At 39.2% G+C, this 23912-nt stretch overlaps 1 protein-coding gene across 2 annotated transcripts in view; it reads right to left on the reverse strand.

Moving 5' to 3' along the window:
- The window catches only part of Bpnt1 (3'(2'), 5'-bisphosphate nucleotidase 1), a 24509-nt gene extending 998 nt beyond the window's left edge, over positions 1-23511 (reverse strand). The window contains exons 1-9 of one of the 2 annotated variants that reach the window (XM_013015374.1): positions 23347-23511; positions 15387-15514; positions 12682-12786; positions 10616-10723; positions 9718-9766; positions 9220-9311; positions 8082-8126; positions 5486-5683; positions 1424-1529 (exon numbers count right to left, since the gene is read on the reverse strand). In XM_013015374.1, the coding sequence (XP_012870828.1) occupies positions 1424-1529; positions 5486-5683; positions 8082-8126; positions 9220-9311; positions 9718-9766; positions 10616-10723; positions 12682-12786; positions 15387-15506 (823 nt within the window). In that variant the 5' untranslated portion in view covers positions 15507-15514; positions 23347-23511. The remainder of the gene's footprint in view (positions 1-1423; positions 1530-5485; positions 5684-8081; positions 8127-9219; positions 9312-9717; positions 9767-10615; positions 10724-12681; positions 12787-15386; positions 15515-23346) is intronic. The other variant, XM_013015375.1, reaches the window with a different exon arrangement.
- Between the last annotated feature and the right edge of the window lie 401 nt (positions 23512-23912).

The raw sequence follows: 23912 nt of genomic DNA on the forward strand, positions 1-23912 counted from the left end.
AGCTTTTTTCTTTTTGCTTATGTGGTGCTGAGGAATCGAACCCAGGGCCTCATGCATGCAAGGCAAGCGCTCTACCACTGAGCCACCTTCCCAGCCCAAATTTAAGACTCTTAAGGGCAATTTAACTAAAAGGACAAAGATTATTTTCTCTGATTAAAATTGACTTCATTAAGCATCTTCAATTTGTATTTCTTTTTTCTTGGAGGTGAGGACTGATATCAAGCCTGATGTATGCCAAGCACAAGGTCTCCAACTAAGCTAACTAGAGTTCTACTCTCCTAATTATATTTCTTAGTTTTCAATTAGTTTTTTTTCTTCTGAGGTGATTTTTTTTTTCAAATTCTGATACTCCATCACCACCATTCCCATTTTCAAAATGTTTTTGTCAGCTTACTGTATAATATTAATAGGTCCTGGGGGCTTGAACTCAGAGCCTGGGCGCCTGTTCCTGAGCCTCTCTGCGTCCAAGGCTAGCACTCTACCACTTGAGCCACAGTACCACTTCTGGCTTTTTCTGTTTATGTGGTACTGAGGAATCAAACCCAGGGCTTCATGAATGGTAGGCAAGCACCCTTCCACTAAGCCACATTCCCAGCCCAATATTAACAGTTTGATAAAGGTTTAGATAAAAGATATTTAAGAATTGCTCACTAATTTTATATGTGTAGGGATGTGTATTTGACTCTGAAAAAAAATCATCTTACTGTAATATATCTGTAATATATTTTCCTTCAGTGTGTGTGTCTGTGTTGGTCCTGGGGCTTGAACTTAGGACCTGATAGCTATCTGTGAGCTTTTATGCTTAAGGTTAGTGCTTTAACTCTTTGAGTCAGAGCTCTATTTCTGGCTTTTTGGTGATTAATTGGAGATAGGAATCTTACTGACTTTCCTGCTCTGGCTGGCTTTGAACTGTGATACTATGATCTCAGCCTCCTAAACAACTAGAATTAAAAGTGTGAGCCACAGGCACTAGGTTTCCACCAGATTTTTAAAAATTTCTAACTATGATCTTCAGCACTGGTATGAAGATTCACCAAGACCAGCTTATAAGAGCCTAAGTGGATGATGCCAGGAATAGTGAACATTACCAAAATATGTCTTAATAATAGTTTTACTTTTTTTTTTTGTAGGTCATGGGGCTTGAACTCTGGGCCTAGGCCTGGGCTGTCCCTGAGCCCTTTAGCTCAAGGTGAATGTTCTACTACTTGAGCCACAGTGCCACTCCAGTTTTCAGGTGGTTATTTGGAGATGAGTCTCACAGACTTTCCTGCTGGGCTGGCTTTGAACTGCAATCCTCAGATTTCAGCCTCCTAAGCAGCTAGGATTACAGGTGTGAGCCATCAGCGCCTGGCTTAATAATAGTTTTATACTGTAAAAACTATTTTTACAATATAAAAGCTATTCCCAAATAAAATGGACTAACCTCCCACAGCATGTAAGATAACTTCTGGGGCACAAGTATCCCATTTTTTACATCCAGGACTTGCAAATACATAGGCAGAGGCTTTGCCTTCAATCAGTTGGATAATCTGAAAGGATAAAAATATTAATTAATCCTCAACATGAAATGGATGAGATACAAATTAAAAAATAACTGCTAATACCTAAAGAGCACTTTTCATCAGTTCCTCTGTCATATTTCAATTAAAGCCTTTACATAACATCAACACTATGAAGAAATAATAGATGTTTAATAAAATATGGAAACCTAAAAGAGAAAAAATGGGAAAAATATATAAGAAAGATATCTGAAATATCCTCTTATCATATACCAAATTAGATAAAGGTTTATTTTATTTTTTGTTATTTTATTTCTTACTGTCATATTAAGATTTTTAAACTTCAACACTGACCATTATTAAGTAAAGGACAGGGAAGTAGTAGGCAATATAGTAATACACCAGTAATTCTCACATGTGTGCATGGCTGACTGGTCTAACAAGTCCTTCCACAGTTCTTCAGAGTCAAATCTCCTGCTATGACCTTTTAAATAGTCATCCCAACCTTTTTTTAACACTCACACAATTGTGGCCCCTGATATAGCTTGCATGACTATCTAAACAGAAACTTGCTATCAAATTTCACTACTCAATTGACTTTTTTTGTATTACGGTAAAATAATTATTTCTAAAAATCTCAGACTTCAAATACTAAGAGAATAGACTAAGAGAAGGAAGAAAATTTCAGTAAACATAAAATAACCAATTATGTCTTTCAGTACTATTTATGAAAACCATAAGACATTTTAATCCTGCTGTAAACTTTTGAGTAAAACCCTTTTTTCCCTACCTAACCAATGTTCCAAGTCTAATATGTTTAGAACTATACCAGGTGCATCATTTTTAATGGGTGAGGAGATGAAGCTTTCATCAAATTCTTTTTTTTTTTTTGGTCTGTTGTAGGACTTGAACTCTGGGCCTGGGCGCTGTCCCTCACCTCTTCAGCTCAAGGCTAGGGCTCTACCACTTGAGCCACAGAGCCACTTCTGGTTTCATGGTGGTTTATTGGAGGTCAAGGTCTCAAGTACTTTTTGCCTGGGCTGGATTTGAATCGTGATCCTCAGATCTCAGCCTCCTGAGTAGCTAGGATTACATTACAGGCTTGAGCCACTGGTGACTGGCTCATGAATTTATTTATTTATTCATTTTGGTCAGTAGTGGGGCCTAAGTCTGGGCCTAGGCGCTGTCCCTCAGCTCTTCAGCTCAAGGCAATCGCTCTACCACTTGAGCCACAGTGTCACTTCTGGCTTTTTCTGCTTCTGTGGTATTAAGGAATTGAACCCAGGGCTTCATGCATGCAAGGCAAGCACTCTACCACTGAGCCACCTTCCCAGCCCTCATCAAATTCTTAAAGGGGCCCTTACTGTAAAAAAAAAAAAAAAAAAGTTACAAACTGCCAAGGAAAGCTTTTTCAAAAGAGAAAGGTCCAAATGGAAGGAAAAGGAACTAATGTTTTGTAGAATGATGCCCCTTGGAAATAAAAGGTGATCAGTGTTCCTGATTACAAAAGGCAGGGGCAAAGAATAACTCTATTTGTCACTATTTGTTTCAGTGAATACTAAGAATATATTTCCATCTTAAAATGTTTGTATTATGATGGGCTCTGGTGGCTCATACTTGTAATCCTAGCTACTCAGAAGGCTGAGATTTGAGGATTGGGGTTCAAAGCCAGCCCTGTGTAGGAAGCTCATGAGACTCTTTATCTCTGACTACCAAAAAAGTCAGAAGGGCCAGTGGCTTATGCCTATAATCCTAGCTACTCAAGAGGCTGAGATCTGAGGATCATGATTCAAAGCCAGCCCAGGCAGGAAAGTCCCTGAGGCTCTTATCTCCAATAAACCAACTGAAAGCTGGAAGAGGCCCTGTGGCTCAAGCAGTAGCTGAAGAGCTGAGGGACAGTGCCCTAGCCCAGAGTTCAAGCCCCAGGATTGACAACAACAAAAAAAGTCAGAAGTGGAGTTTTGACTCAGGTGGTAGAGCGCTAGCCTTGAGCGAAAAAGCTCAGAGGTAGTGCCTAGGCCCTGAGGTCAAGCCCCAGGACCAGCACACATATACTATACACATAAAAAGTTATTGTCTTAAGTAAATTTTTGTTTTGTTTTCATGCTAGACAGAACCCCAGGAATTAAACGTGCTAGGCAGGTTCTATCACTGATCTACATCACCAAATTTGTTTTTCTGAGACAGGGTCTTGCTATGTAGCTCAGGCCAGCTTGGAACTTGCTAGGTAGCACAGGCTGGCTTCAAACATACAATCCTCCCATTTCAGCTTCCCTTGTGCTATGCCACTATATCCATTGTTATAATTTTTTAAATTATTTGTTTATGCCAGTACATAGACCTGGGTCCTGCTTTATGCTCAAGGATAGTGCTCTACCACTTGAGCCACACAGCTCTACTTCTGGCTTTTTGGTGGTTACTTTGGTAAACGTCTCATGCACTTTCCTGCCAGGGCTGGTTTTGAACTGCTATCCTCAGATCACAGCCTCCTCAGTAGCTAGGATTACAGGCATGAGCCTCTGACGACCAGCTATATTTATTTTTCATCATTATCAGTAAATGCCTTTAAAAAACCTACACATGGCTGAATATTGCTTGTGAAGCATACAAGTGGAGACTATGAACTGCACTCAGCTCAATAAACATCAGCCTTCCCAGTGCTAGGTACTGCATGGCATATGCATCTATCAGCAATGCATGGTATTTAGTGGCACTGAGCAGAAGTATGCGTTGAGGAATGGTAGGAGATGAGGCTTGGAGATCTACAGGGGCCAGGCTATAGAAAGCTTCACATTCTTCTTTTTTTTTTTGGTCCAGTCATGGGCCTGAACTCTTGGCCTGGGCGCTGTCCCTCAGCTCTTCAGCTCAAGGCTAGCGCTCTACCACTTGAGCTACAGCACCACTTCCGGCTTTTCTTTTTGCTTATGTGGTGCTGAGGAATCGAACCCAGGGCCTCATGCATGCAAGGCAAGCACTTGACCACTGAGCCACCTTCCCAGCCCGATCACATTCTTTGTACTGGTCTTGGATCCTAAATTGTTGAGATGGGGAGTCATCTAAGAATTTGGAAGAGATATAGTTTTTATCTTTTATATTTGCTCTAGTCATTATGAAGACTGGAGTGAAATAGAAAACTGTGAACTACAGAACAATGAAGGTGGGTGACAGGTTTCAGTTATGGTACTAAATGGACAAGAGGAGGTATTAGAAAAGAAGTTATATAGGTAGGGTGACTGTGACGAGGAAAAATGGAGACTGGGTGAAAGGAAGGAAGAAATCTGAGGTGTGAGGAAGGAAAAATCAGCAAACAGGGAGAGGAAAACATCTGGGGATGGGTGGAACTTAGGCATGCTGAGATACCTGAGGGATGTTATCATAATGACATCCAGTGTAAATCAGATGAGAAAAGGTCAGGGTTTATGGGGGTAGATGAAATTTTGACCCATTGCACATTTGTTCCCAGGAGACTAGAAGCCTGGATGAAAGAATTGAGGAAATAGCCAGAAAGGATGAAGACAAGTCTATGCTTGGACTCTATTGAAGGGCTAAGAAATAATCCAGAAGGTCCTTGAGAACTAAGGTCATTGGCAAGAGTCATGGGCTGTTACCTCAGATAAGAAAGATGTCAACTTTAACTGCCCTCCCTCCTCCCACACACTTTGTAGGTCTCTCTTTCTTTCTTTTTTTTTTGGGTCCGGTCGTGGGGCCTGAACTCTGGGCCTGGGCGCTGTCCCTCAGCTCTTCAGCTCAAGGCTAGCGCTCTACCGCTTCAGCCACAGCGCCACTTCCGGCTTTTTTCTTTTTGCTTATGTGGTGCTGAGGAATCAAACCCAGGGCCTCAGGCATGCAAGGCAAGTGCTCTACCACTGAACCACCTTCCCAGCCCCATTATTTTATATTTTTAAGCAGGTGCTCCCAGCCCAGCTCTATTCTACCTTTTAAAAGAAGTTTGAGACTCAAGAGTCGATGACACATCTTTTTCATACCTTATTTCCTGCTCCTCCCACTCGCAGTACATCATCAGGGTTCATAGCACTAATACAGTCCGTGACCAGCTTGTTGCTGTGGGATCTGGTAGTGGTGATAATGTGCTTCCCAGCAGGGGCTTCTTTCAGTTGAAACCCAAAGGCGCCTAAACCTAAAACTCCCCAGATTGTCCTTCCCAGCACAGCATCGGGTCCTGCCTATGTAGAGAAGGTGGGAGGCAGGGAGAGGAGGGGACAAAGCTTGTAATTATCTGACGAAAGATATCAGTCATAAATGGAGTATTTAGTTACAGTTAGACCATTTCAAATATAAGGTATTTATAAAAATAAAAGCATGATAATATGATTAAAAAAAAACAAGTATAATAACACTGATAAAGAACTTGTCCTGAAAAAATAGGCTGATTATTCTCATTGTTGTTTTGGTTAGTATCAAAGGTATTGAAGGGAATTCTTGAATCATCAGCAAAGGAAATATATATTGACTTATGATTTCTTTCTAAATGATTCAGCGATGTGTTTGTAATACTGAAGATTGCCATTATTACCAGTATTGTCTATGAAATGAAACACTATGTACTGATCATAACTTTCAGTATCTAAGAAACAATAGGGACCATGTTATTAAACATAGTCAAAATGTATTTTGCTGCCACAGAGACAGAACAAGTAAATAAGATGATATTAAACAGTAGCCATAAATAATGAGGTCAGGCCGGGTGCCGGTGGCTCATGCCTATAATCCTAGCTACTCAGGAGGTTGAACTGAGGATCCTCATTCAAAGCCAGCCCAGGCAGGGAAGTCTTTGAGACTCTGATCTCCAGTTAAACACCAGAAAATTGGAAGTGGCACTGTGGCTCAAGTGGTAGAGTGCTCGCCTTGAGCTGAAGAACTGAGCGACAGTGCCCAGTCCCAGAGTTCAAGCCCCACGACTGATCTCCCTCAGAAAAAAAAACTAAAAATGAGGTCATGCTTAAGAGTTTACTAACATTTGTACCAGTAAATGATGATAATGCAATCATAGAATCTGTGATTTCCTTTGCAAAGAATTTTCAACCATATTGTTGTAAGTGGATACATAGAAAAATAAAACCTGTATGTCAGAGAAAATAAATCTAGTACATAAAATAATTATTCCAAAGTCATCAAAACATGGTATTAACATAGTACATATACTGTAGACAGGAATATATTCTGCTCAATACCATACAGCTACTAGACACCAAACTAAATGCTTTACAGGTATTATCTCATCCAATCCTCAAAGCAACCCAAGGAAGTACATATTATTATCCAAATTTTAAAGAAGAGGAAAATAAGATTTGGTATCATTTAGGTAAACTGACCAAGGACTCTAGGAAATTTATAACCAAATCTAACCGCATCTATGTTGAAAAGTGTCTCTCCTTTGTTCTTTAATTTTTGTTTCTTTTCTTTCTCCTCTTCCCCCCCCCCCTTGTTTTTTTTTTGTCAGTCCTAGGAATTGAACTTAGGGCCTGGGCACTGTTCCTGAATTTTTTGTGCTCAAAGAGCACTCTATCACTTGAGCCACATTTTCACTTCTGTAGAGGTAAGAGTCTCATGGACCTTCTTGCCTGGCTGAGTTCAAACTGAGATCCTTAAATCTCAGCTGAAGCTACTATAGGCATGAGCCACTGGCATCCAGCTTTCTCCATGTATTTATTTATTTTTATTTTTTATAATGAGGTTTCACTATGATGTTTGGGCTCTCTTTGAACTCTTGAGTTTCTCCTTTCCCAGCCTCCCAAGTAGCTAGGATTATAGGCACATGCTACCATGCCAATTAAAGTTGATATTCTTTTTTTTTTGGGGGGGGGGGTCTGGGCAAGCACTCTAGCACTAAGCCACACTCCCAGCCCTGGACCTGACTTTTAACCCCAGATTTGGTATTTACCCATTGGTGCTATTAGCAACTTCATTTCCTCAGTTTCCCCTTCTTGTTTGTTTTTCTGTTTTATTTTTTTTTTGGGGTCCGGTTGTGGGGCCTGAACTCTGGGCCTGGGCGCTGTCCCTCAGCTCTTCAGCTCAAGGCTAGAGCTCTACCACTTGAGCCACAGCACCACTTCCGGCTTTTTTCATTTTTGCTTATGTGGTCCTGAGGAATCAAACTCAGGGCCTCAGGCATGCAAGACAAGCACTCTACCACTGAGCCATCTTCCCAGCCCCAGTTTCCTCTTCTTTAAAATGGGATATATCTTCCTTACAGAGTGTGCTCAGTATTAAGAGATAATTCATGTGAATCCCTTGAGTCTAGAGCTCATAGTAAGCTCTTATGCTCTTGATAAGTTTTAGCTTTAAGATGATCATGACTGACTAAATTGAAATCTTTAGCCTTGAATATCACACAGCTGAGCCAGCTTTCTATGTCAATGTGCTGAAACAAATTTTATGGCATAAGCAAAGAGAAAGAAAAGAGAGGATAGAGTAGAGAAGGGAATGTTGCCAAGGGAGAGGTAATGAGCTGAACAGAAGAAAATGAGCTGGTGCACAGGAGGGACAATGCTGCTCGGGTACCACAAGTGCCTACCTCTTTTCTACCTAGTGGTTTAGGCAAGTCCTAGCTGTATTTCTCACCTTTGCTTCATTCCTGTGTTCCCTTAACTTCTGCGTTTCATTGTTCTGTGAAAGATGAATATAATTTTTTCTAATCTCAGAAAGAAGGGATGAAAATTATTAATAAATCCTAAGCATTTAGATCTTTATTTCTGATAAAAGGTGACATTCATTAGTCTCTTTAAAGAATTAAATGCTCCCTTTTAAACCATTAATTACTTTAAAGTGAATATGGAAATCATACTTATGTCTACATATAATACTGTACCCATATAAAGTCATATTATAAAAATTAATGGCCACTTAAGCAATTCAGAAAGAAAGACTTTCCCAAGAATATACAACTATTTTGGTAAGTCTGAAGAAACATATGGTTATAAATAAGCAGCAGGAAAAAGCAAATTTATATTAGAAGTAAATTTATATTAGAAGTAAACATGAATCCTCGTTTCAAATTAGAAATTGAAGAAGTAATCATCTTTGCTTACTTTGTTTCTCCAAAGGTCTATCAAAGTCATATTAATGCAAATACCTCAAGTATTTTATTTCAATAATTTTGTTTAAAATTTAATATGATTTAATAGTGTATTCTTGGTTTGAAAGTAACACTAATCTTCTGCATCTAAGGAAGACACAATATAATGGGCAGTCAAAGAGATTAGAAGAGACGAAGTAAGAAAAAAGAGTGCAAGGGCATATTTAATTCATTATCACATGGATTCTAATTAGGTACTACACAGGATTACCTAGATAGCAACATGGTTAGCGTCTTGTCTTGGCTGACATGGTTCATTCCTTCAATTGCTTCAAGAACTACCTAGAAACCATGTGTCTTGATGACTCAGATAATCAAGAACCGTATCAGTGATTCCCAAAGTTTTGCACTTCAGTAGTAAATAATAAAATGCAGTGTAAACAGAGTCTCTCTATATAAATATACAAATATTAATATCTATAGATAACAATACAGTCCTGGTACCAACACCCTCAGAGGTTCTAGTTCAGTAAGTCTAGAGTATAACCTGGGGACCTGCATTTTAAAAAGTTTTCCATATGACTGCTCATGAAACATGCTAGAAAACAGTGGACTAGATGGCACTTGGAATCATACCACAGTATGCTTATTTAGTTAACATTTTTGTGTTACAGATAGTAGTACCTGGTAGTTGTAATAAGGCTGGTTAATGATTCCTGCTATGGCTTTTCCTTCATAAGCGATTCCAATAAGAACTGTTACATTATCAAGAAGACCTATGAAAAAGAGGTATCAGTTATACTTCTTTTGTGTTATGACTCATCACAGTACAAGTTATTTTTGCAGTAAAAAGTCAGGAATTGGAACCAGACACTGGTGGCTCACACCTGTAATCCTAGAGACTCAGGAGGCTGAGATCTGAGGATTGTGGTTTGAAGCCAGCTCAGGCAGAAAAGTCCCAATGAGACTCTTATCTCCAATTAACCACTCAAAAAACCTGGAAATGGAGCACTAGCTTTGAGCAAAAGAGCTCAGGGACTCTCAGGCAGTGGGTTCAAACCCCACAACCAACAAAATAAAACAAACAATAAAGATACCTGCTTTTCATCTAATATAAAATATATCATATGTACACAATTAAACACCATATCCTAGTGTAATATAAACACAAGAGACACTCACCTTCAGTATATTCCTTAGTACCGTCCAGAGGATCAACCCAAACTACAAGCTATAAAATAAAAATGAAGAAAAAGGAAATACACAAATCAGGTATACAATCCCCAAATAGATATAAAGTTTAAAGCCATTTTTTATTTAAAAAAAAGTATAAGGTAGGCTAGGCACCAGTGGCTCAAGCCTGTAAACCTAGCTACTCAGGAGGCTGAGATTTGAGGATTGAAGTTCAAAGCCAGCGAGGACAGGAAAGTCCATGAGATTCTTATCTCCAATTAGCCACCAGAAAACTGGATGCCTTAAACTAACACAATCAGTTTTGTAACAGTAAAATACTTAAAAATTCTATAGTCATAGATTAATTAGCTCCATTTAGACAAAAAAGTAATGGTAGAGGCAGGAAGATTACAAGGTCTAGGCTAGCCTAGATGTGAGACTGTATCTCAAAAAATAAGAAATGTTGCAATATGAGATATTTAACTGACAACATTTTGTTGTCACTTGAGTACTAGGCACAATGCTGTGAACATACTGAGCTCTAGATGGTCCTATAGGGGAATTTTCAAAGAGGCACCAAGAATGCTTTGAACCAGGTATGGTTGTCAGATTAAAACAAACAAAAAAGTCTGGTTACCTTAAAGATACAATTTACATAAGCAAAAAAAAAAAGTGAATAGTTCATACAATTAGCAATACATAAAGAAAATAAATAGCATCTGCTTAGGACTTTGAATGAATCAGAGTAGGCGGCCATGAAGCACTGAAATTATACTTCACATGCATTTTTGGTGAGAGCCTTTTGTTGATGGAATTTACAAACTGTCTCACTTTCTATATCTTCCACAACACAGAACAAAGTCCCAGATGAACAGAGTATAATGTAAAACTGTAAAGTGGAGCTTACATCTTCTTCTTTAATCCGACTGTACTGTGACGGGCACGGCTGCCTCAGTATCTCCTCCCACTGACCGTCCTCAATCAGCTCCTGATCCACTTCCTCAGAAGGTAGGTCCTGTGGGAGAAACAACACTGACGGTTACTGTTTAGTGTTCCCAGAGTACCTCCTGTGTTAATGCAGCATCACAACTTTTACTAGTCCTTTCAACTTACATTCATGTCAATAGAGCTTTGAAAGTAAACCTAATTAAAATCCCTAAAGCAAAAACCGTATGTGACCTACCAAAGCTGACTTGATGGTCACAACTTGAAAGGAGGGATGGGGGGATTGGAGTGAAAAAGGAAGGAAGGGAGGGGGGGGAGAGAGAGAGAGAGGGAGAGAGAGATTTTTTAGTACAAAAATATTATTACTGGGCATTCAACTAAAAACCTTGAGGTTGTTAGAAAAGTGCTCTACCACTTGAGCTATAATCCCAGTCCCTGAACAGAGTTTAAAAAGAGATTTTAAAAAAAATTTAACTTCATAAGCTTATTTTACAGAAACTTACTCTAACCCTGGGGACATGGCTCAGTGGTAGAGTACTTATATATTCACGAGGCCCTGAGTTCAATCCCCAGCCCTGAAAAACAAAAAATCAAAACAAAGTAAAACAAAATTTATCCTAGAGCTAGCATGGTAATGAATGTTTTTAATCTCAGCACTGGGAGGCTGAAGCAGGTGGATCTTGAGTTCAAGACTATTCTGGGCTATCTAAGAAGAACTTGTTTCAAAACAAAAACAAAACAACAGAAAACTAACAAAATCCAACTTATTCTACTCTTTTACAAGTATGCAATTAAGTCTAATTTTATTTTATTTTTTGTCAGTTGTAAGGCTTGAACTCTGGCCTGGGCACTGCCCCTCAGTTCTTCAGCTCAAGGTTAGTGTTCTACCACTTGAGCCACAGCACCACTTCCAGCTTTTTCTGCTTATGTGGTGGTGAGGAATCAAAGCCAGGACCTCATGCATATGAGATAAGCACTCTACTACTGAGCCACCTTCCCAGCCCAGAGTAAGTCTGATTTTAAAACAAACTTAAACCAAACAACAGTAGTCATTACATCCCATCCAGTTCTAGAACTCTTCCTGTTTTTTCTATTTTATTTTTTGGTGCTGGGAACTGAACCTACAGCCTCACGTACGTGAGTCAAGTGCTCTTAAGCCTAAATGATACTGCTTACACCTAAATTTGCTCATCTTTTCTTCTGTGTGCTGAGGATCAAATCTATGGTAGGTAAATGCTCTACCACTGAGTTTTACATGCAGCCCCTCTGTCCATGTCATAGTTTGTATGCTGAGTACAATAATTCCAAAAGTAAACATATCTCCTCTGGTTAAGGAATTGAAATTTCTGGACTAAAAATGGACCAAAATATCTTAAAATGAGATACTTCCTTCAAGAACCATAATCACTACTTCTGTTACATTAGATATAATACTTGTGATAAATCAATGACAGGTCAGTTATAAATCCATAGAACAAAGATTAAAAAAAAATACATCAGCTGGGAAAGTGGCTCAGTGGTAGAGTGCTTGCCTCGCATGCTTGAGGCCCTGGATTAGTTTCCTCAGCACCAAATAAGCAGAAAAAGCCGGAAGTGGTGCTGTTGCTCAAGTGGTTCAAGTGGTAGAGCACAGGCTGGCTTTGAACCATGATCCTCAGATCTCAGCCTCTAGAGTAGATAGCATTATAGGTGTGAGCCATGGGTACCCAGCTTATTACTTGTCTTTCTAACTTGGATCCTATATTTCTATTCTCATTAGCTCTTGGGACAAAAAGCTGGACAACGTAAAATCAATTTAAGGAAAGTAAGTGATGCCAAAGGAAAAAATAAAATCTGGAAAGAAATTATCCAAAATATTAGCGATGATAGCGTGATGAGTGATTTCTATTTAATGCTTGTTATTTTTTTCTCATTTTCTTGAGATGAAGATCTGAGGGACAGTGCCCAGGCCCAGAGTTCAAGCCCCATGACCAACAAAAAAATAATAATAAAAAAACCCTAAAATACTACATCCCTGACAACTCTTACCTCTTCTCCTATGATGGTTAGTTTAGGGAATTTCCGTGCCAGTGAAGAGCATATACTCATTTGTACCAATCGGTCAGCTTTGGTCTGCAGGTCTGTTGCAGAGGTCTGTAACGAAGAATATAAATCCTGATTTCTAAATGCACAAACGTCTATCTCTTTTACATTACACTTAGTTTTTAGATTCACAGAACATAAAGTAAAATAGGAATAGGATAATAAACTGAATTATAATAAAATTTAATACATAAACCACCTATGGCACTCTACTCAATCTACATTCAGGTAGTCAGAAAGACAATGGACAGTTTTGCAAATGATACCATAACTTTCCTGGAAGACCAGCAACTATATCAGGTGAGCCAGACTCTCTGCTTGCAAATCACTCTTATGCTGCACTGACTTTTGCAGGCTATCTCAAGGAAAGCGTTATTTTGCTAAATGCTAACTTCACAAAAGAGCTTACTCTCTAAATAACTATGCCTCTTTACACAGTAGTGCTCCATAAATATGTTATATAAAACTTATTTTAAATTGAAACAAGTTGTTGACCTTAAAGATGAATTACCAGTCACCTTTGAAGACTACCTCTGTGTGTTTGAGTGTGTGTGTGTGTAGATACATTGGTAGCTATTCATTTAATTACATGAGGAACACTATCCCAACTCCTTTCTTCTCTAAGACACAGATGTCCTTTTCCTTATATCAACTTAGTATTAGAGTTCATTATTTTGGAAACCTTGTGCAGCAATCTGATTTTTCTGTTTTCTTTAAAATAAGGTTATTAACAGAATAGATACTGGAAGTGCTTAGCCAATAGAGAGGACAAGTATAATATTGCCTTCCATCCTTCCTTCCTTCCTTTCTTCCTTCCTTTCTTTTTTTAATTGGCTGTGGGGATTCTGGTTTTCTGGTGGTTTGTTGGAGATAAGCTTCTCAAGGACTTTCCTGCCCAGGCTGGCTTTGGACCATGATCCTCAGATCTCAGCCTCCGGAGTAGCTAGCATTACAGGTATAAGCTATAGGCACCTGGCTTATTACTTGTCTTTCTAACTTGGACTCTGTATTTCTATTCTCATTAGCTCTTTGGGCCACAAAGCTGGACAACATAAAATCAATTTAAGGAAAGTAAGTGATGCCAAAGGAAAAAATAAAATATGGAAAGGAATTATCCAAAATATTAACAATGGTAAGTGTGATGAGTGATTTCTGATTTCTATTTAATGCTTGTTATTTTTTTCTCATTTTCTGATTTTTCAGGAAAGGAAAAATTTTACAAAAAGAAAAGACAGTGTAGGGAGTGCAGCTGTGGCCCCGCACCAGGAAAAGGCAGCAAGATTAGCAGCATTCTGAAAGCAGCTGTACTGCCTTACATGTGTCAGTGGAAACTTGTCTTTTCAAATAGATTTTAAGATCTATCCCATATTATGGAACATAAATATAGGGCTTTATATAATTATTCCTGTATATTGTATTGAATTGACTCCACTTTTCTCAGATGCTGCAACTACTTTGAATACATACCCTGTGATCTGATACATTAGCTATATAGTTACATTTTATTGACAAACTTGTTAAATGTGTTTTCTTTACTTTTTTCCCTCTTTTTCTTTCCTTCCCGTTCTCTTTTTCTCAAACTAATCTCACAAGAGCATGTCAGCTAAAACAGGAATAATTTTGAAAACAGAGAGTCAGTAACCAAAAAATGTGGTAGGAAGGAAGAGTATCAGTTAACAAGAAACTGATACTAATCTTTTCAGTTACACCACTGCATGTTTTGAGAAATGCAAGAAACTCTAAAGACTTTATAGAAAGCTCTACGCTTATGGCATAATTTGCCTATCATGTTTTATTGATATACAACTTGAAAAATACAAGTGCCAAGGATACTTTATGACTGGTCAAACACATATCTAAAACAAATTCATCTTTTAACCTAGTTTATGGTATCTCTTTTGCTGATCCTATACTAGCATTTTAACTCTGTGTATTGTTTTAGAAGCTTTCATTATTAACCATTTAAACCCTTAAAACCAAATTGTCTTTAGCTTTTTCTAAAAAAAGATAGTCTTCTTGTTGCTTTTTTTCCCCCCAGCATTATAAAAGGGAATCCTGTTTGTTTTTACATCTCTGTACTGATGTAGCCTTGAGTCTAGCCTTTGGTCAGAGGCATATCATATAAAGATCTTGGAAAAAGTGTGGAGTCATTTTCCTTCTCCTCCCTCTCCTCTCTTTTTCTTTCCCTGGCAGAGCCCATGCTTGCCAGTTAACCTATACTCCCAGTCCTGAAGTCATTTGCAAAGCAGATACAAAGCTCATTGAACTAAAGATCTTGCAATCTCCAACAGGGAGCTATTCTTCTAACTATTTTTTTTTGTCGGCCAGGGGGCTTGAACTCTGGGCCTGGGCGCTGTCCCTCAGCTCTTCAGCTCAAGGCGAGCGCTCTACCACTTGAGCTACAGTGCCACTTCCAGTTTTCTGGTGGTTTATTGGAGATAGGAGTCTCACAGTCTCTCCTGCCCGGGCTGGCTTTGAACCGCGATCCTCAGATCTCAACCTCCTGAGTAGCTAGGATTACAGGCGTGAGCCACCAGCGCCCGGCTATTCTTCTAACTATTATTAATGTTTATCCAAACTATAAAATCCTTTATGCAAACTTCAAAGAATAGAATTCAGGCTGTTAGGAAATGAAATGAGAGTAGCAGCACCTTCTCCACAATACCCAGGTCTCCTTCAGCAATGACTCGTCTGACTATCATTCCCGCCTTTTGAGCAATGGCATATGATGAAGCCACCAACCGCATCAGCACAGTATGACTGGATGCCATGATCAGTTCTGAAAAGAAATCAAGAAAAATATCACATTACTTTATGTTTTTGGTTATGGGGCTTGAACTTTGGGCCTGAGTGCCGTCCCTCAGCTCTTCAGCTCAAGGCTAGTGCTCTACCACTTGAGCCACAGCGCCACTTCCAGTGGTTTATTGGAGATAAGAGTCTCATGGACTTTCCTGCCCAGGCTGGCTTTGAACTGCAGTCCTCAGATCTCAGCCGCTTGAGTAGCTAGGATTATACGCATTAGCCATTGGCGCCCAGCTCACATACTTTAAAAGCCTAATTAATAGTACCATTTATGTGAACCCAGTTCAACAGATAATTATTGAATACTTACTTGGGACTATCACAATTAACTGAGTAAAATAATTATTTATTAAGAGCTTATTTATTCTACTCAGTAAACAGAATAAATATGCAGTAAAGGAGACTTGGAAAAACTCCATTTCAGTATTAACTCTCTCAACAAATCCTATAACATTTTTCTTCTCATAGATGGGAAATTTCAAAGTACAAGTAAAACCACACCAGGCCGCTTAGCACAGGAAAGTTTTGTGTGTATGGTATGTAATGTGCTGTGAAAGATGCTTCAGGGCTTAAAGTATAATACTTTGAGAAATTAATATTGGTGAGTTCTAGGTAAGGTAACATAAAAGTAAATATAATCCAGTGGTAGGGGTACATACCTGTAATTACAGCACTTATGGGATAGAGATAGGCATACTGAGTTTGAGGTCAGCGGGGGTTACATAGGGAAACCTTATTACAAACAACAAAGAAACAATCCCACAACAAGAAATATACAAAACTGCTAAGTACTAGAGAAGTATGAATAGCACCAAGAATTCAAATGTATATGCACAAGAGTTTAAAAAGAAGAGGAATGAACATTGTAGCTAAATGGTAGAATGCTTACCTAATATGCACAAAACCTGTGTTTGATCCCTAGCATTGCAAAGCAAAAAAAAACAAAATGAGGTCAACTGAGGTCTTAGCTGACATCACCTCCTAACCCAATATTTCCTCTCCTTTTTGCACATGATGCCAAAAAATTTCCTAATAAACCTCTTGCACTGTATCTCTGTCTCAGCATGTTTATTGGGAACCAGTCTGAGGGAAACAAACAAAAGCAACAACAAAAAAATCCCCTCAGGTGGCTGGGTATGGGGACACTCTCCTATAATTCCAGCACTCCAGAGGCTGCAGCAGAAAGATTTTGAGTTCCAGGCCAGCATCACCAATATAGCAAAATCCTGTCTCAAAACCCAAGTAAGGAAAAACGCTCTGGCTGAAGATACAGCTCACGTACACAGTTTGTATAAAGCCCTGGGTTGAATATCCAGCATGGCAAAACAAAAACTCTTACCATGCCTAAATAAAATCAGGTCAACATTATTTCACCACAATAAGGTAACATATTATCTTCTCTGTATAAAGACTATATTATACATAAAAAATACTATATACTTCAATTTACAACCTCTATTACCAATTTCTGACTATATGACATGCCTTTTAACCTTTTTAGCATTTCTTTCTATTGCCCATGCTCTAAAAGAATTAAGAAAACAACTGAAACAGTAAATAAGCCAAGTGTTTGAAGGTCTTCAAAAGATGGAACTGAAATTGGTGTACAGTAATATGTAGTACCACAATGTGACCAGTAGCTGACTGGAATTAAGATAAAAATAAAATGGAGGAGCTGGGAAGGTGGCTCAGTGGTAAGAGTGCTTGCCTTGCATGCATGTGGCCCTGGGTTTGATTCCTCAGCACCACATAAGCAGACAAAGCCGAAGTGGCACTGTGGCTCAAGTGGTAGGGTGCTAACCTTGAGCTGAAAAGCTGAGGGACAGTGCCCAGGCCCAGAGTTCAGGTGCCATGACCAACAAAAATAAATGAATAAATAAAAATGGACTTCTTAATAATATTTAAATTGTTTATCTTATGTCATAATCAGGCTAGATCATTGTTTTCTCATTCTTTTTGGTACTGGGGATTGAATACAAGGCTTTGCTCATGGTATAAGCAAACATTTACCACTTGAGTCCTATTCCTCTCCTCCAGCTACATTAATTTTCTTGACATACTGGGTATTGGGTGTTACACATGTAACAAAGTACTTACGGTCATTGCTAATTAAGTACTTACGGTCATTGCTAATTAAGTAACACCACAAATAGAATACAGGAGTAATAGCTTGACATTTTTTTCACATAATTTTTTTTGGGGGGTCCGGTCATGGGGCCTGAACTCTGGGCCTGGGCACTGTCCCTCAACTCTTCAGCTCAAGGCAAGTGCTATTCCACTTGAGCCACAGCGCCACTTCCGGCTTTTTTCTTTTTGCTTATGTGGTGCTGAGGAATTGAACCCAGCGCCTCATGCATGCAAGGCAAGCGCTTTACCACTAAACCACATTCCCAGCCCTCACATGATTTTTTTTATGGCTGGTGCTTTATCACTTGAGCAATGCCTACAACATGGCTTTTAGCTGGTTATTTTGGAGGTTGAGTCTTGAGGACTTTTCTGCCTGAGCTGGATTTGAATTCTGATCCTTTATATCTCAGTCTCTTAAGTAGCTAGGATTAAAGGGCTTGAGCCAGCAACACTGGGCTTAATGGACACTTTGACTCCTTTATGTCCATAACCAGCCATGTATCTGGCAACTATTTTGTTCTATCCAGACACTCACTCAAACCACCTGCCCCATGCTAGGGATCAAAACCAGGATATTGTAAATGCCAGGTAAGCGCTCTACCACTTAGCTACATCCCGGATCCAGAAAAAGTATTAAACACAAAGAACACTTTAAGGTGTTGGCATGCTCATTTGAGTTTCTGTGGTATATAAGACTTGTTTTGTGACAGGAAGATTATTTTCCTTCACGGTGTTAAAACTTTTGCACAGGTATCAGTTACCTTTGAGCTAATTAAGCAATCATTTGAGCTTTGTGAGGCTCAGGAATGAGTAAGCCACTTCCTGCTCCTAAGCCTGCTACATCCCTGGTGCTTTCTACTTCCAAAGAAAATCTTTCAGGTACTCTGCCTATGACTTTCCTCACAACCTGTATCCTACATTTCCAAACTAGAACATCCACTAATAAGGAACATGAACAAACGAGGTTAGATGTAAAGGAGAGAAACGATTTATAAAGAGATTACACAAATCACTTGTAGTTGGCAAATAAGGAAATATTTCTACCATTTCTTTCTGAAGTATGTACTTTTCTGGTCCACTCTGAATTAGTTATGAAATGTCACTGTCTCCTGGACCTAAGAGATTTGCTAATTTTTTTTTTTGCTTAACAAATAGATTTAAGTTTGTTCTTAATATAAAGAAAATGTAGTTAATGATATTATCCAAACACAAAATCTGCCAGACATTCTTATTAACCTTTCCAATATTGTCCCTTCCCAGGTCCCAAAGGAGAATGACTTACCTTCCAATGTTCCAGCGGACTAAGAACAACACAAGCTACAGGTGTGTTAACTTCCTCTTACTTGGAGGCAGTTCAAGTAACACTCTAGGTACTTCCTTTTCTATCTTGTTTACACCTTCTGGGTCCTAAAATACTACCATTCATGAACTGCACCATTGGCAGCAGCTAGAGGGGTCCAGCTAACAAAGAAGGTGAATGGGGATGAATATGGTCTGTGCTGTTTAATTGCACACATGAAAGTAGAAAGATGAAACCTCTTGAAATTGTTTTAAGAAGCAGGGAAGGTGAAGATTAATCGGGAGATTGGGGAGTACTTGAACAGGATCCATAGCTTACATGTGAAGAAATGTAACAATGATCCCTCCTTGAACAATTAATGTATGGTACTAAAAAAACAAGCAGCCCTGTACTAGAGGCTCATGCCTACAATCCTAGCTACTGAGGAGGCTGAGATCTAAGGATTGTGGTTCAAAGCCAGCCAGGGCAGCAAAGTCCATTGAGACTCTTATCTCTAATTAACCACTAGAAAACCAGAAGTAGTGCTGAAGAGCTCAGGGACTACGCCCAGACCCAGAGTTCAAACTCCATGACTGACAAAGCAAACAAACAACAACAACAAAAAAAAAACCTTCAAAAAAACAAAAATCCTACAGCGCAGTGATCACCAGTAGTCTACTAGCGATTAACCACTATCTTTGTTTCAATCCTGGTTCTAGCATATAATAGCCCTGTAACCTTGAGAAAATGGCCTGAATTCTGTGCCTGAACTTGTAATGGCAATTGATAATAGAGCCTCTTAAGTGAACATATAAAACACCTGACTCTATAACCATGAAATAATACTAGCTGCCAATATTAAAATGATTGTAATTTTTTAAAAGATCAGTATTAGCATACATTAGTTGTAAGCCTTTCAATGTCATTTCCATACACACATACACACAATGTACCCTTGATTAAACTTATCACCTTCACCTCTCTCCTTCCATTTCCACTCCTCCTTCCTTCTTTCTTCCTTTCTTTCTCTCTTTCTTTCTTTTTTTCTTTTCTTTTTTTTTTGTCAGTTGTGAGGTCTGAACTCTGGGCCTGGGCACTGTTGCTCAGCTCTTCAGCTCAAGGCTAGCACTTGAGCCATAGTACCACTTCTGGCCTTTTCTGCTTATGAGGTGCTGAGGAATCGAACCCAGGGCTTCATGCATGCAAGGCAAGCACTCTACCAGTGAGCCATCTTGCCAGCCCCTCCACTCCTCCTTTCTTAAGACAATTTTAACAGGTTTCATTGTTTTATTTTCATATGTGAATACAAAGTTGCATAGTCAGATTCACCTCATTCACCCTCTCCCTTGGCCATGTTCCCCTCTCCCACTAGTACCTGTCCTCCAAAATAGCCTATTATATTTTCTTGTGATTCATTTTTCCTCAGGGTATATTAATTAGAGAGATTTACCATGGAAATTTACACATGCATACATAGTAATTTGGTCAGACTAACCTCATCTATTGTTTCCCAGTCCTCCTTACCCCATTATTGTTTAACAGCTCTCAGTGAGTTTCCTTATGCTATCTTTCTACCTACACACCATGTGTTTCAATATTATTTATCCTTCATCATTCTCTCTCTTTCTGTTCCTCCTGGCAATCCCAGACAGTCCCACAGTTACTTACATGTTCACTTTATACACATATATGATGCATATGGGTTTGCATATGTATTTATGTGTGCACACATGTGTATATGTGTGTGTGTGTGTGTGTATATATATATATATTTTTTAAAGGCTTGATTTCATATGTGAGCAAAAAGGTGATACTTGGCTTTCCTGAACTTGGTTTATCTAGTTTAACATGTCTCTAACTATATCTGCTTCCCTATAAAGCCCCACGACCGACCAAAAAAAAAATGATTGGTATTTCTGAATATCCTGCAAGGACAAAGGAGAATGGTAAGGAAAAGAGTTACTATATCTTCTGGAAAGGTATTTACTATATATTCTGGAAAGGTATTTTGACCATAAGTATGTAACAGGATAACCAATATGACCCTGAATCATAGGCCAAGTTATTTCTCAATATTCTGGGCTGAAAGCTTGGGAGTAAATATGGGAAGAAAAAAGATTATACAACTCACAAGGCAATTAACCTAACCTTCATCCATTCAAAGAATTTTTTTACAACTGCCAGAGGACTAGTGCAGAATGAAATAAGAGGAATTAAATTACCAACTTCTCATAGCCTTGAAGAGGTAGCTATAGTGAGTCCTTCAACAGCTCAGTTGGTAGAGCAGAGGACTGTAGTGGAAGAGGTATCTATAATTCAATATGAAGATGGTAAGCATATGAGGATAAGGATATAAAAATGTCAGACATGTTCCCAACCAAAACACTAAAATCATTTGGAACATGGCCAAATAATGCTGAAGTTCAAGGGCATCAGGAAAAATAAAAAAATGTGAGCATGACAGAGCCAATTCTGAAAAATGAAAAATAATAGAGATATTTCCTGTGCTCTTTATCAAAATATGATGTAAAACTTTAGCTAGAGATTTTTGGTTAAAGAGACAAAGAACTAGAATCACATAAATATAAATACATTACCTCCCACTTCTGGCTTTTTGGATGGTTAATTGGAAATGATTCCTCCCAGGGCTGGCTTTAAATTTTGATCCTCATATCACAGCCTCCTAAGACTACAGGCCAGTTGACTTTCGGTCAACAAAACTCAATGGTGTGATGGTACATGCCTATAATCCCAGTACTGGGGAGACAGAAACAGGAGGATCTCTAGTTTCAGGCTATGATGGGCTACAAACTTATCTCAAAACAAAAAAGAAGTGCGCGCGCACACGCACGCGCACAAAACCAGGTCAACAGATGAATTTTAATTAAAAGAATAAAACTATAAAAGTATAAGGATGCTTTATAAAATTGAAAGGGCTTTAAAACACAAAACTAAGAGTTCATTAAAATGTACTGATAAGTTTACACAGAAGCTAAAACTACATACACAAAATGCCATAAGCAAAAAAAATGGAAAATTTATTTTTTAATCCATTATATACTAAACAAATGACTAATTTGTAAAAGTCTCCAATGTATCAATATGTAAAAATAATACAATAGTAAAATGAACCAAGGAAATGTTCAACCTTACTGATTATTAAAGAAAGCAAACTAAACCAGAAAGGGCAAACGGCCAGCATAGGTAAGAAGAGGAGCCTGTTTATGAGCACTTTTCCACAGGTGCAAAGGGGAAACCTCTTAGAAGGGCTTGTAGCAACTTAATAAAAGAATTACACATATATGTATATATATGTGTATATATATATATACATATGCGCATATATATATAGTAGTTAGGTTTCCAGGAAAACTCAAATCATGCTGACCAACAAATTGAGAAATGGTAACCTAAAGAATATTTGCTATTACTACTAATCCTAGCTTCTCAAGAGGCTGAGCTCTCATAATTGCTGCTTGAAGCCAGCCAGAGCAGGAAAATCTGTGAGACTTAATCTCCAATAAAAACTACTCAGAAAAAGCTGGAAGTGGCACTGTTGCTCAAAGAGCGCTAGTCTTGACCACAGAGACTCAGGAACGGCGCCCAGGCCCTGAGTTCAAGCCTCAGGACCGACAAAAAAAAAAAAAAAACCAGATTGTTTTCTATTTTGAATTTAGTGCTAGGATTAAATTTTTCTAAGTTTGGGTGAAATAAGTTCAAGTCTAGTTTTGTTTTGTTGCTTTTACAATAAAGCAAAAACACTCAGGAGCATAAAATAAACAACTAAAATGTGAGCAGTGAAAAGTCTAAGGCTGACAAATATCTCACATTGTCTGTCATACTCAGAATCTAGATTTAAAAGACATGAAAGCAAAAGTGGGTCTATTTGGGAAAAGGAAAAGAATCTGGAAGGATGAGGAAGGGGACAAGAGAGTAATGGGGGGATCCATGTAGCCAAAATATTAATATCATAATGAAATCTATTTTGTATAATTAATAAACAAAAAGGGGTGGGGGGGCCAGGCGCCGGTGGCTCACGCCTGTCATCCTAGCTACTCAGGAGGCTGAGATCTGAGGATCACGGTTCAAAGCCAGCCCAGGCAGGAAAGTCCTTGAGACTCTGATCTCAGACCACCACAAAACCGGAAGTGGTGCTGTGGCTCAAGCGGTAGAGCGCTTGCCTTGAGCTTTAGAGCGCAGGGTCGGCGCCCAAGCCCCGAGTTCAAGCCCCACAGCCGACACACACACACAAAAACCCTATAGGGGAAGATTCTAGATCTGAGATTGAACTATTTGGAGAGTCAATCTAACCTATTAAAAAACATAAATCCCTTGAATCTCATCCGTGAAGGGGGGTTGATAGGGATCATGGCCCTGCCCTGACACGGCCGAGAGAAACTCACAGTGACTAAATCTGCGACGACGTCAGGAGACAGGCCCTCGGGGGTTAGGAAACCCGCGTTGTGAAGCCTCTGGTCCCTCGTGGCGCCCAGTACCGCTTTTCCAGGAGTCAATAGGTCAGAAGCGGACGTAGGGCAAAGCCGCCTCAGCTACTGAGCATGCTCCAACTGCGGCGCAAGCGCACCACAGCTTCGTCGAGCTTTTCCCTGCAAACTCCCAGCCGGCCCGAAAACTCCACTTCCCCGGGTTTTAGGCAAGCTTCCCGTAGGCACACGCCTCTGAAGGCCCGGCTCTCCCTTTTCCAGGCTCGGTGCAGGCTTCTGGTGCCTGGATGCGCACTTCCGTGTATTTCCGTGTAATTCCAAATTAACAGCAGTTTGGTTTTGGTTTTCAACGACTTGCCTCACTATAGTCTTCAGAACTGTCAGCTTTGTTTTCATAAGATCAACATCCCTTCTGGTCTGAAAATCCCCTGGTGTTTTTGCCAGGTTGGTCATCAGATTTGATTCCTTCCTGCGTGCTCTTGGGCAACTCCCACACTGGTAATTAGAGACAAACCGCACTGGTT

The sequence above is a fragment of the Dipodomys ordii genome, unplaced genomic scaffold, assembly GCF_000151885.1.
Source record: "Dipodomys ordii isolate 6190 unplaced genomic scaffold, Dord_2.0 Scaffold26, whole genome shotgun sequence".
NCBI lineage: Eukaryota > Metazoa > Chordata > Mammalia > Rodentia > Heteromyidae > Dipodomys > Dipodomys ordii.